The 13,028-nt window shown below is 41.9% G+C and overlaps 1 protein-coding gene across 2 annotated transcripts in view; it reads left to right on the top strand.

Annotated features, from left to right (window-relative positions):
* The first annotated feature begins 9,414 nt into the window (after positions 1–9,414).
* smyd4 (SET and MYND domain containing 4) overlaps positions 9,415–13,028 on the top strand; it is a 92,023-nt gene continuing 88,409 nt past the window's right edge. The window contains exons 1-2 of one of the 2 annotated variants that reach the window (XM_066650987.1): positions 9,415–9,512; positions 9,772–9,883. In XM_066650987.1, coding sequence (XP_066507084.1) covers positions 9,500–9,512; positions 9,772–9,883 — 125 coding nt within the window. In that variant the 5' untranslated portion in view covers positions 9,415–9,499. Of the gene's footprint in view, positions 9,513–9,669; positions 9,884–13,028 lie in introns of those variants that run through there. The other variant, XM_066650986.1, reaches the window with a different exon arrangement.

The following is a 13,028-nucleotide window of genomic DNA, read 5'->3' as shown; positions in this document are numbered from 1 at the left end:
GAAGGCGCAGGGAAATTACCCTCTCATCCACTGGGGTAAACCCCAACGTACAGGCGCTAAGCCGGGGGGCTATGAGTAAGCCCACACCTGCCTTACGCCTCTCACCCTGGGCAATTCTGGGCAACCCTCTCGAGGAGATTGGTTCCAGAGCCCATACTGTGTGTTGAGGTGAGCCCAACTATATCTAGTCGGTACCTCTCAGCCTCGCGCACCAGCTCAGGCTATTTTCCCACCAGAGAGGTTACGTTCCATGTTCCAAAAGCCAGTTTCAGTAACCGAGGATCGGAACGCCAGGGCCCCCGACCCCGACCACCACCCGATCCACAATGCACCAGACCCGGATTACTACCTCTCCCACAGGTGGTGGGCCCATGGGAGAGTCCCCTTCGGGCTAAGTCCGGCCGGACTCCATTGGTGAAAGTCCGGCCACCAGGCGCTCGCCAAGGAGCCCCTCCCCCAGGCCTGGCTCCAGGGTGAGGCCCCGGTAACCCTGCTCCGGGCAAGGGAGGCTGTTTCCTCATTATTATATTTTTCATTCGTGTCTTTATGGATCACTCTTTGTCTGGCCCATCACCTAGGACCAATTTGCCTTGGGAGACCCTACCAGGGGCTATTGCCCCCGACAACATAGCTCCTAGGCTCACGCAGGCACGTAAACCCCTCCACCACGTTAAGGTGGCGATCCAAGGAGGAGTACATAGAACCCATTGCCTGTATTATATCTGCTTCTGTTATGGGAACTTCTAGAATATCTTGATCTTCTGTACTTATCTGTGGTCATTTTAAACCATGAAATAATGCCTGAATATCTATAGTGTTAGCAGAACTTGGGATTAATAGAGTTTAATGTAGTATGACTTAAACTGATCATTTATAGTTTGGGGATGTGTAGATGTTGAGTTTGGTCAGATACAATTTTCAGGAATTGTGCTGCATGCTGTTGCTTGTTGAAGCTGGTGACATAATAGCTTTCCTGCTTTTTCGCCATGCTCATAATATATCTGCTTTGTTTTAAGTAACATGCGTTCAGTCTGTCTTATAGAGAGAATATCAAATTCTGATTGCAACAGTAGTCATTCATTAAACAGCTCAGGTGTAGAGTCATAAGCTATCCTTCTGTCCATATCTGCTATCTCTTGAATTAACTCTGTAGAGCGCTTGGTACATTCTCTTTTCCTGTGAGCTGCAAATGAAATGATTTGTCCACTTAAAAAAGCTTTAAGTGATTCCCATATTGTGGTATATGATATACCGGGAGTACTATTAGTCTCAAGAAAAAGATCAATTTGATCAGCTATGAACTTTTAAAATTAATAATATGTTAGCAATGAGGGATCAAGTTGCCATGCTTGCTGAACAATCGGGCTATTTGGGAGTGCCATATCTAGCTGTATAGGGCTGTGATCAGAAATAACTATGCTGTGGTATTGGCAATTAGACACCAAAGAAATCGCTTTATGGTCAGTCAGGCAGAAGTCAATTCTAGAATATGAGAGATGAACTGGTGAAAAGAATGAGAACTGTTCTGCAGTTGGGTTAAAGTGTCTCCAGGGATCATATAACCTATAGGACTGCATAAATGATAAAATTCTTGCACCTGATTTGGAGATAGTTTTATTCTGTCTGGGGGTTACATTTATCTAACGTTGACTGTAATGTGCAATTAAAATCACCCCCCTAATGTTAACATACACATATTTAGGTTAGGTAATTTTTCTGTAAGATGGGAGAAAAATTCAGGATTGTCCCAGTTGGGGCCATAAAGATTGGCCAGTACTAATAGATTACCACATAACCTGCCTGTTACTACAGGGTGGGCCATTTATATGGATATATGGGAATTTATATTTATATGGGAATGGTTGGTGATATTAACTTCCTGTTTGTGGCACATTAGTGTACGGGAGTGGGAAAACTTTTCAGGATGTGTGATGACCATTTTGAAGTCGGCCATTTTGGATCCAACTTTTGTTTTTTCAATGGGAAGAGGGTCATGTGACACATCAAACTTATTGGGAATTTCACAAGAAAAACAATGGTTTTAACGTAACTTTATTCTTTCACAGTTATTTACAAGTTTCTGACCACTTATAAAATGTGTTCAAAGTGCTGCACATTATGGTTGATTGTCAATGCAACCCTCTTCTTCCACTCTTCACACACTGATAGCAACACCGCAGAAGAAATGCTTGCACGCGCTTCCAGGATCCATAGTTTCAGGCGCTGCACATCTTGATGGTATGGTGTACAAAGATAGTGGGGCCATTCTTCATCAATGGAAACCTCAAGGCCACTGGATATTGGAAATTGCTAGATGATGATGTTTCTCTCTTTCTGGACTGAAGCTGGCATGTTTCCCTGAATTTTTCCAGCAAGATGGTGCACCACCACATTATGGGTGTCAGGTCCAAGCATTCCTAGATGAACAGTTTCCTGGAAAGTGGATTGGTCGTCATTGGCCAGTTGAATGGCCCCCAAGGTCTTCCGATCTGACCCCCTTAGACTTTTATCTTTGGGGTCATCCGAAGGCAATTGTCTATGCTGTGAAGATACGAAATGTGCAGCACCTGAAACTATGGATACTGGAAGCCTGTGCTAGCATTTCTCCTGTGGTGTTGCTCTCAGTGTGTGAAGAGTGGGAGAAGAGGGTTGCATTGACAATCCAACACAATGGGCAGCACTTTGAAAATATTTTATAAGTGGTCAGAAACTTGTAAATAACTCATGAAAGAAATTCCTAATACATTTGATGTGTCACATGACCCTCTTCCCATTGAAAAAAACTAAAGTTGGATCCAAAATGGCCGACTTCAAAAGGGATGCCATGGTCACCACCTATCTTGAAAAGTTTTCCCCCTCCCATATACTAATGTCCCCTCACCGGACCTGCACCTTCGGGTTGGGGAAAGGGCTCTGACATTTATTTGTGCTTATGCACCGAACAGCAGTTCAGAGTACCAGGCCTTCTTGGGAACCTTAGTGGGGGTGCTGGAGAGCACTCATTCTGGGGACTCCATTGTTCTGCTGGGGGATGTCAACGCTCATGTGGGTAATGACAATGAGACCTGGAGGGGCGTGATTGGGAGGAACGGCCCCCGCTGACCTAAACCATAGTGGTGTTCAGTTGGATTTCTGTGCCCGTCACAATTTGTCCATTACGAACACCATGTTCAAGCATAAGGGTGTCCACAAGTACACCTGGCATCAGGATACCCTACGCCGCATTTCGATGGTTGACTTTATATTCGTATCATTGGACCTGCGGCCATATGTCCTGGACACACGGGTGAAGAGAGGTGCTGAGCTGTCAACTGATCACCACCTGGTGGTAAGTTGGATCAGATGGCGGGCGAGGATGCTGGACAGACCTGGCAGGCCTGAACGTGTGCTGAGGGTTTGCTGGGAACGTTTGGTAGAGGAACCTGTCAGAAAGATCTTCAACTCCCACATTCGGCAGAGCTTCGACTGCATCCCGGGGGAGGCGGGTGTGTTGTATTGTTTTTTTTTTCTTTGGATCTGAATTGTACCATTTCTCCTATAACATTTTGAACTGTTTTAGAGATCACACATTCCCTGTTTTAAACACCTTTGATAAGAACAGCTGTTAACTTTACAACAGTGCACCAGGAACTCAGATGATGTTTATGGCCTAGGTTGTTTATGGCTTGTTCACGACAGTGATGTGTTACGACAGTTCCTGGTGCTTCCAGATCCTGTTTTAGGTAAAGATCAGTCCATGTGTGAAGTTGTAAAATGGGTATAAAGATGTGTGCCTCTTACAAACCATTAGATCAGTCTGAGATTCAGCCTGTGACCAGATCATTCTGAGATCAGTCTGAGGATCAACCAGAGCGCTCAATAAACAGCATTATATCCAGACTGGTCTCCTCTCTTCACTTTGAAACCACCAGAAGACACGTTTACAACAGGTGACAGGTAGTCCAAATGGGCCATATTCTGGACCTCCATTGTTGAGGCAGCTGAACGGAGCTCTGGCTGCAAGGTTGTCGGTGCCTGTCTGGGTGGCAATCCCTGTACTCGGTGGTGGACACGCTGGGTGAGGGAAGCTGGCAAGCTGAAGAAAGAGTCCTATCGAGCATGGAGGCAGCTGACAGGTACCGAAGAGCCAAGTGGCTCGCGGCTTCAGCTGTCACTGAGGCAAAAACTCGGGTGTGGGAGGAGTTCTGTGAGGACATGGAAAATGACTTTCGGTTGGCTCCGAGAAGTTTCTGGCAAACCATCAGGCGACTCAGGAGGGGGAAACGGTTTTCTACCAACACTGTATATGGTGGGGGTGGGGAATTGTTGACCTTGACTGGGGACGTCATTAGGCGGTGGAAAGAATACTTAGAGGATCTTCTCAATCCCACCAGTACATCTTCCACAAAGGAAGTAGAGTTTGGGGACCCCGGGGAGGGCTCGTCTATCACTGGTGCTGAGGTGGCCGAGGTGGTAGGGAAACTCCTTGGCGGTAGGGCCCCGGGTCTGGATGTTGTGGGGCTGTCCTCGCTGACACGTCTTTGCAACATTGTGTGGACATCGGGGGCAGTGCCTCTGGACTGGCAGACTGGGGTGGTGGTTCCCCTTTTTAAGACGGGGGATCGGAGGGTGTGTTCCAATTATAGGGGGCTCACACTCCTCAGCCTCCCTGGTAAGGTCTATGCGGGGGTACTGGAGAAGAGAGTCCGACTGATAGTTGAACCTCGGATCCAGGAGGAACAATGCGGATTCCGCCCCGGTCATGGAACACAGGACCAGCCCTTTACCCTCGCTAGGATCCTGGAGGCTGTGTGGGAGTTTGCTCAACCAGTCTACATGTGTTTTGTGGATCTGGAGAAGGCATTCGACCGTGTCCCTTGGGATATTCTGTTGGGGGTGCTCTGGGAGTATGTGGTACAGGGCTCTTTGCTATGAGCCATCCAGTCCCTGTATAAACAGAGCAAGAGCCTCGTTCGTATGGCTGGCAGTAGGTCCGACTGGTTTCCAGTCAGGGCTGAGCATTGCCACCAGTTCTGTTCATAATTTTTATGGACAGAATGTCTCATCGTAACCAAGTGGCAGAAGGTGTCTGGTTTGGTGGTCTCAGGATTCCATGTCAGCTTTCTGCAGATAATGTGGTCTTGTTGGCTTCATCGAGCCGGGACCTCCTTGCTGGACCAGTTTGCAGCCGAGTGTGAGGTTGAGGATCAGTACCTTCAAGTCCGAGTCCATGGTACTCAGTCGGAAAAGAGTGGAGTGCTCTCTCCAGGTTGGAAGTGAGATCCTGCCTCAAGTGGAGGAGTTTAAATACTTTGGGGTCTTGTTCACGAATGAGGGAAAGGTGGAGCGGGAGATTGACAGACGGATCGGTGCAGCGTCAGCAGTAATGTGGGCTCTGTACCGGTCCATTGTGGTAAAGAGAGAGCTGAGCGGAAAAGCAAAGCTCTCGATTTACTGTTCAATCTATATCCCAATCCTCACCTATGGTCACGAGCTTTGGGTAGTGACCGAAAGAACGAGATCGCGAGCACAAGCTGATGAAATGTGTTTTCTCCGCAGTGTGTCTGGACTCTCCCTTAGAGACAGGGTTAGGAACTCGGACATCCGGGAGAGACTCGGTGTGGAGCCACTGCTCCTCCACGTGAAGAGGAGCCAGTTGAGGTTGTTCGGATGCCTCCTGAACACCTTCCTAGTGAGGTGTTCCGGGCATGTCCAATGGGGAGTAGGCCCCGGGGCAGACCAAGCACACGATGGAGAGACTACATGTCTCGACTGGCCTGGGAACGCCTCGGTATACCCCTGGAGGAGCTGGAAGCAGTGGCTGGGGAGAGGGAGGTCTGGGTTTCTTTACTCTGACTGCTTTCCCCGGGACCCGGATAAGCGGTGGAAAATGGATGGATGGATAGATGGATGGACACCCATAATTCAAAAAGGTGTTCAATCTCAGACCTGCAGCTGTGTAAAAGGTATATACTTATGTTGTATATAAACGTAGCACAAAAAGTAAGGAAATTTGTGTTTGGTACATTATTTATTTGCTGTAACAATGTTTTTTGGCAATAAATCTTATACCGTTGGAAAACCTGCTAAATTCACTTTTAAATGGTGCTGCATTTGTAAGGAACATGCAAATGTGGGATGAGCAATAGAGGTGAGTATGTGGGTTGCGACCATGTAAATTTTGCCAAATCCTCTGTGTTAACAGCTTTTGAGCTTCTGGTACCCCCAGGTGAGCATGGGCCCTGCTACAGTGGTCAGTAGGTGTCGGCTCCAAGAATGTTTGACTGATCTGGATAGGGCCTATGCAATAGGGTAACTTCAAGCTGGTGTTCTGCAAATCCAAATTGCGGCATTTTTCATATAAAGGCCAAGTTTCATATAACGGGGGATGTCAGAGACAGGCCACAAAGTGGGCGTCCCAAAAATATGACACCCCAAGAAGATTGTTTCCTCACCGTTAGCAATTAGGGTACCATAGGCTGTCTTCTACAGATTTGCAGTCAATCCTGGAGAGACTGCACACAGCCAATTTCTGGTCTTGCTGGGCTGCCAGGAGGCCTGCCATGACTGCCCTTCACTATCTTGCCCATTTGTGTTGTTGTCTGCAACACGTGCACTGGAACCTGAACACGTGAAGGAACGTTATGTTTAGCAATGTGTCCGGGTTCTGTCTACAACAGAACAAAGTGTGGAGAAGACGTGGAGAATGCTATGCTGATTGCGGCACGGATAGAGTAACATCTTTTGGTGGAGGTAGTGTGGTGGTGTGGGGTGGCATCTCCCTCACTGGAAAAACGAGGCTTGTCATCACTGGGGGCATTTTCAGTGCAGAGAGATATTGAGATGAAATTCTGCAATCAGTGGCAATCTCATATCTCCATAGTCTGGAACCAACCTCTATCCTCCAAGATGACCATGATTGCCCCCACAGTAGGGTTTTTCAAAGACTACCTCGAGAATTTGGGAGTGGAGAGGATGGAATGACCTGCCCGTAGTCCTGAACTCAACCCCATTGAACACTTGTGAGATCTGCTTGGGTATGTTGTTCATGCCAACACAATCACAATGACAATAGAACAAATGCTGGTTGAAGAATGGGATGCCATCCCACAGCAGTGTGTGACCAGGCTGTGAAAAAGTGGAAAAAGAGGAAAGAGGAGGAGGTGCCAGGCTGTTATGGCTGTGTATGGTTATTCCACACACTATTGAGGCTCCAGTTTGTTAAATGAATGAATTGATAAATTGTCAATATATATTGTTTCTCCAAACTTCAATCATCCAGTCCACCAAACATCAAAAGAGTGGCTGAATAAGTTGTTTGGCATTGGCAGAGAAAACTTGGCAAATTTTCCATGGGCGCAACCCACATACTCAGCTCTACTTCTCATCCCACAAATGCATTTTCTTTACAAATGTGTCACCATTTAAAAGAGAAATTACAAGGCTTTTCAATGGTATGAGATGTATTGCCAAGAAGCATTGTTACAATAAAAGAAATAATCTACAAACACAAATTTTCTTAATATCTGTGCTAAGTTTATTTAAATATTTCAGCAATCTTGCTGAAATTATACAGGTATTAAATATTTTTTTTTTTCCTTGATTTCTTGATGGGCTCCCCCTGAATGTTTGGATCCTTTCAAAGTTTCTCCCTGACAGGGAGTTTTTCCATGCCACAAATGCCAATGGCTTGCTTTTTGTGGGTTAGGCTGTGGATGCTGTGATTGACCATATAAAGAATTTTTTTCATAATTTTGACTTTTTAATTACAATAAATTGTTAAAAGGTAAAATATCTCTATGTCTCTTTTGTCACAGTTCAGCATTTTTTCCTCAGTCACATTTAATCATTCATAGACATATATGAAAATGGCCCCACTATGCATGAAAACAAAAATAGAAAAAAAAAATATTAATAAATATGTTGAAGTTACCAGCTGCTAATAAATTAACCAAATACTTAGCCAAGTAAAATGTAGTTGCTGCTTATTTAACATAAAAAATGTATAAACGTGTTTAGTTGAACTCAAGTCAATTGGTTACACACAGGTGCATAAATAGAGGGATAGACATACTGGTAATAATTTAGCTAGAGTTGTATTTTCCTGAGCTAAGCACACAATATCCCTCCTTTACAATTAAATAATCGTTTTGAAGCTGTTCACGGAAATCTTCATTAGATATATGTACAAATTTTGTATATTACTGAATAGATTATATAACATCAAATTGACGAAACATGAGGCACATTGTATTTAATAAAGATGCATTTCATGCTATTTAGTTTTATAATGCAAACGATCTTGGTAAAAATTGCTTCAGGAATTATTAATTATCACTGCATATTTGTCCTTTCCCATTTTCCTCAGGTATAATAGAAATGTCAGAATGATTATTATTCAGTAATTGAACTGTTACTGTAATCATGAATAATATTAATGAAAAAAAATAAGATGAAAAATGTAAAGAACCATGATTTACTGTAAAAGCTTTACCCAATATTAAAAAAGAACAAAATAATCATAATATGTAATCTAACTTGTGTAATTCTTCACAGACAACAAGCAATAAAAAACTTTATTAAAGTTTATTTTTTAATAAATTATAAATTTACAAAATTGTATTATTAATCATTCTATAGACTTGGTTCCCTTGGTTGAAGTTGGTTCCCTTTATGGTTATGTGATGTTATTTTCAATACTTTCATTAATCATATAAGACATTGCAGTTACCTATAAAGATTAACACACATTTATTTAAAAACTTTACAAATGTTTACCATCTAATCGTTTTGAGGGACCTTGCCGATTTGTGGATTGACAGCTGGAATACGTATATTTTATTCAATCACATGACGACATAAACCACAGGAACCCAGGGGAAGGAGTCGACTCCCAAAAAAACTGATTCTTAGAGCGTCTGGTAGTTTTTCCTACAGGGTGTGTTGCTGCCTTGCGCCCAATGATTCCAGGGTGGCTTTGGACCCACCGCGACCCTGAACTGGATAAAAGTTACAGATAATGAATGAATGTTGGCCAATGATACATAAAGTTGAATCTCATGGAGTCGACTCAGTCTCGGTTTGCAGCGCACTTGGGAATTAAAAAGTTATTATTGCATGAATCCAAAATGACTTTTAATAAAAAATGTTCCATCATTTTGGGTGTTAATATTTCTAAATCTAATACAACTTTTAAGCAATTTTTGATTAAAGTTAGTAATAAATAATACCTCTCTCTCTCTATATATATATATATTAAAACTCTACAAATAAACATTTCCGAACAGATTCAGATGATATTAGAATACAAATCAATATTGTGATTTATTCATTATTAATCAGCCCAAACCACAGGTACCAACGCTCTGTTTTGTCGAGTATAATACTGTAATTAGCCTAGCCGCGGCGCTTCGTTTGCCGAGTGTAATACGGGAATCGGGCCAAGCCGCAGGTGCCGACGCTCCGTGTGAGACACATATTCGGCCCGATTCGGGATGACGACTCTGCTATCTGGGATTTTATGACCAAGTACAGTAAATATCCTACAGATTACTCCTTTAATACCATTTGATTAAGTTATGATTATTATTTGTATTTATTTTCATGGTATTACATGAGTCTTTAATTTTGAAAAATAACCTTCCGGTTGCTTTACGACTCTCCTAGTGTTGCTGTCTTCACACAGCTCTTTAGAGAGTGCCGCTGTTGAAAAATACTTTGAGCCTTTTGACTATATAAATTAATGTAGTAGTGTTCGCGTATTTACAGTACAAATGGATTTTCCTTCTCCAGATTGGAAACAGCACGTGGAGCAGAAATGGACGCAACTGGGAAATGTGAAAAAAGAGTTTTCTCTCCTGTCAGAAATAGAGACTATTTTCAACTTCGCACAGACACAAATACAGTGAGTGCTTTTAGCCATTCATCGACATGGGGTTTTAATGCTTACAAAAATAAATAAATGATGTGTTTTCTCTGATTTCGCAGTGCTACAAATGCATATGTGTAAAATAATCTACACATGTAAGAAAATAAGCTCAGATAGTGGTGTAAAAACTGTCACAGCAGTGGTTCTAAAGCGTGGAAAGGAGTGAACAGGAAGGAAAATTGTGGATTCAGGTAAAAGTCTGTGGTTGCAGGGAGGGTAGCTATGGCGGGCACTACATTAGGTATGAAGCAAGCTTTACGGGCTGAAATATTTGGAAAACCCCTTTTCATCTCCCTTTTGTGTGTGTGTGTGTGTGTATATATATATATCTGGAATCAGAAAAAATTGCACTCTGCAAAGCAACATTGTGTGAAACTGCTTTGTGACAACATTGGTTGTAATAAGCACAAATAAATTTGATTATGACTAATAATAACTTTTGGCTTTTGATAGTGCTCCGTTCTGAGTAAATACTCTTAAAAGGATGGGCTGTAAATTGGGAAAATATCACTGAAAGTGCATTAAATTTACTTGGTCTCTATGTAACATACATGTCTTAAGAAAAGCCCCAACTTTATATATATATATATATCTATATAATCTATATTCTATATATATATATATATATATATATATATATATAATATCAATCAATATAGTTATCAATAAGGGCCTGCTAAGGCGTCCATCCATCCATCCATTATCTGTAACCGCTTATCCAATTTAGGGTCTCGGGGGGGTCCTGAGCCCACCTGGAATCATCGGGCACAAGGCGGGAATACACCCTGGAGGGGACGCCAGTCCTTCACAAGGCAACACAGACACACACACATTCACTCACACACTCACACCTACGGACACTTTCGAGTCGCCAATCCACCTGCAACGTGTGTTTTTGGACTGTGGGAGGAAACCGGAGCACCCGGAGGAAACCCACGCGGACACAGGGAGAACACACCAACTCCTCACAGACAGTCACCCGGAGCGGGAATCGAACCCACAACCTCCAGGCCCCTGGAGCTGTGTGACTGCGACACTACCTGCTGCGCTCAGTGAGGATCCTGACTACGGTGGCTGTAATGCTTAAGCCATTTGTGGGTACACATATAAGGCGCATCGGACTATAAGGCGCACTTTTGATTTCTGAGAAAATGATAAGATTATATGTGCGCCTTATAGTCCGAAAAATACGGTAATTGATGTTCTTTCAATTGTATAATTTTGTAGAAAAAACTAGAAACATGAATAGAAAAAAAAAATTGTAGAAACATGTATCAGAGCCAAAAATTAAACAATAATTCTGCAACGCCCTTCCCTTTAGCCTGCCCTCTTTCCCGCCTCAGAGCCACCTCCATCTTAAGTTCTCATTGCTAAGAGCAAAAGCTGGAAATGTCACACTTTCTCACTTACAACAGACTCAAAATATCTGAAACAGCAAACTTTATAATCAGAAATAAGAAAAATAAAAAGTCATATATACTTCCAGCGGTCCACAAACCAGGGCAAGGTATGTTTAGTGCAACTTTCATACGCAAGGGAAATTCGAAGTGCTTCACAGAGCAGGAATAGAAATACTGACATACGGTATTTAACACTATTAAAATAGTGCAATAAAAGAAAAAAATTAAATGCCCTTCCAGAATAAAAAGTGAGGAGTGTTTTAAATTGAGCTGTAAGCCTGTTCAAACAGGAATATTTTCAGTCTTGATTTAAAAGTGTCTAAAGTTGGGGCTTTTCTAATGTTCACATAAAAGCATGGATAAGATTTTCTAGGTCTGGTTTAGTCAAAAATCTACCATAAAACTTCCTTTGTAAAAGTTGATATTTAGTGTTCCCTAACAATGAGCAAGTCAACCACAAAAAACAAAACAAAATAAATTTTAAAATTGATTAATTATAATACCAAGCTAAATATATAATTAATTTATTAATCAAATTTCAATAATGGATGAATATACTTTCCAATCTTAAAGACTGCAAATATTACATTAAATATAACATCTATTATAATTTTGAAACAGAAATGTTGTGTCCAAAACTTTACAGATTGCTTTTCCAACAAATAAGCATGTATTTAACAGTTCAGTAATTTTCAAACTTTTCATTACTTAACTCATTTTCTTCACTCAGTTTTTGAAGTCAAGACCAAACAGCCCCTCACCTAGACACTTCACAAAAACATGTTACAGGGGTCCTTTGTCCATATGCCTGAAAATAAAATACATAATTTGCTAAATCTACTTTTGCGAACTAGTCCAGGGATTTTTGTCCATTTCCCTTAAGCATGGTGCCAAAATGTTCACAGGAGGTAGGAGGTCAATAATTATCCAAAAAATGTTAGAATTTCGATTCAAGATGGCCGGCATATGCAAATGAACCTCTTCGGCTTTTCGTATGTTTTACTTAAAAATTCATAACAATTTCATACTTTACTCAAATGTGTTAAAATTTCATATTCTACTTCCTGACATAATTTTGAGGTAGCATGTCACAGGAGGAGCCAATATACCTATAGGGGGCGCTGTAAATGCTACAGGTTTATATCTCAGCATCCCTAAAGCAGATCGGACTGTCCTTTGGCATGCTGCTTCTAATGGAAAGGCTATAAGTGGAAATTTAAGGACAACGTGATTCGGGCAAAATTGTGATCGTCATCGGCCAATTAGATTTCAGCAGCTGTTTGAGTACCTTAACAAGGTCCAATCATCATGAAAATTGATTGGTACGTCCCAGGGGGCACTTCCTAAGTGCATAAAAATTGTCTTAACGGTAGCCCCTATGGGTTTCCCAAATATGAAGAAAATATGATATATCTCACCGAAAATTAAGCATATTGACACGCAGTTTAATTCATTGTATACTCTGTAGAGGGCCTGACATCTTTGTAATTGCAAGTGTTGTCAGAAAATGCATCGTTTTTTCACAATAGCCAGTTGTTCAAAATTGAACTTTTGCGAACTAGTCCGTGAAATTTGGCTCTATTCCAAAACAATTGATCTTGTTGGAATCTGCAGAGTCTGTAGGTAATTAATTATCCCAAAAATTTCAACATTTAGTCAAACCGCTGCCACAATAAATTAATTGATTGAAGCGTGCTGGGCTTTATAAATTCTTTCAGCTA

The sequence above is a fragment of the Hoplias malabaricus genome, chromosome 18 (assembly GCF_029633855.1).
Source record: "Hoplias malabaricus isolate fHopMal1 chromosome 18, fHopMal1.hap1, whole genome shotgun sequence".
NCBI classification, from domain to species: Eukaryota; Metazoa; Chordata; class Actinopteri; order Characiformes; family Erythrinidae; genus Hoplias; species Hoplias malabaricus.
This window is presented reverse-complemented; position numbering and strand designations above follow the sequence as displayed.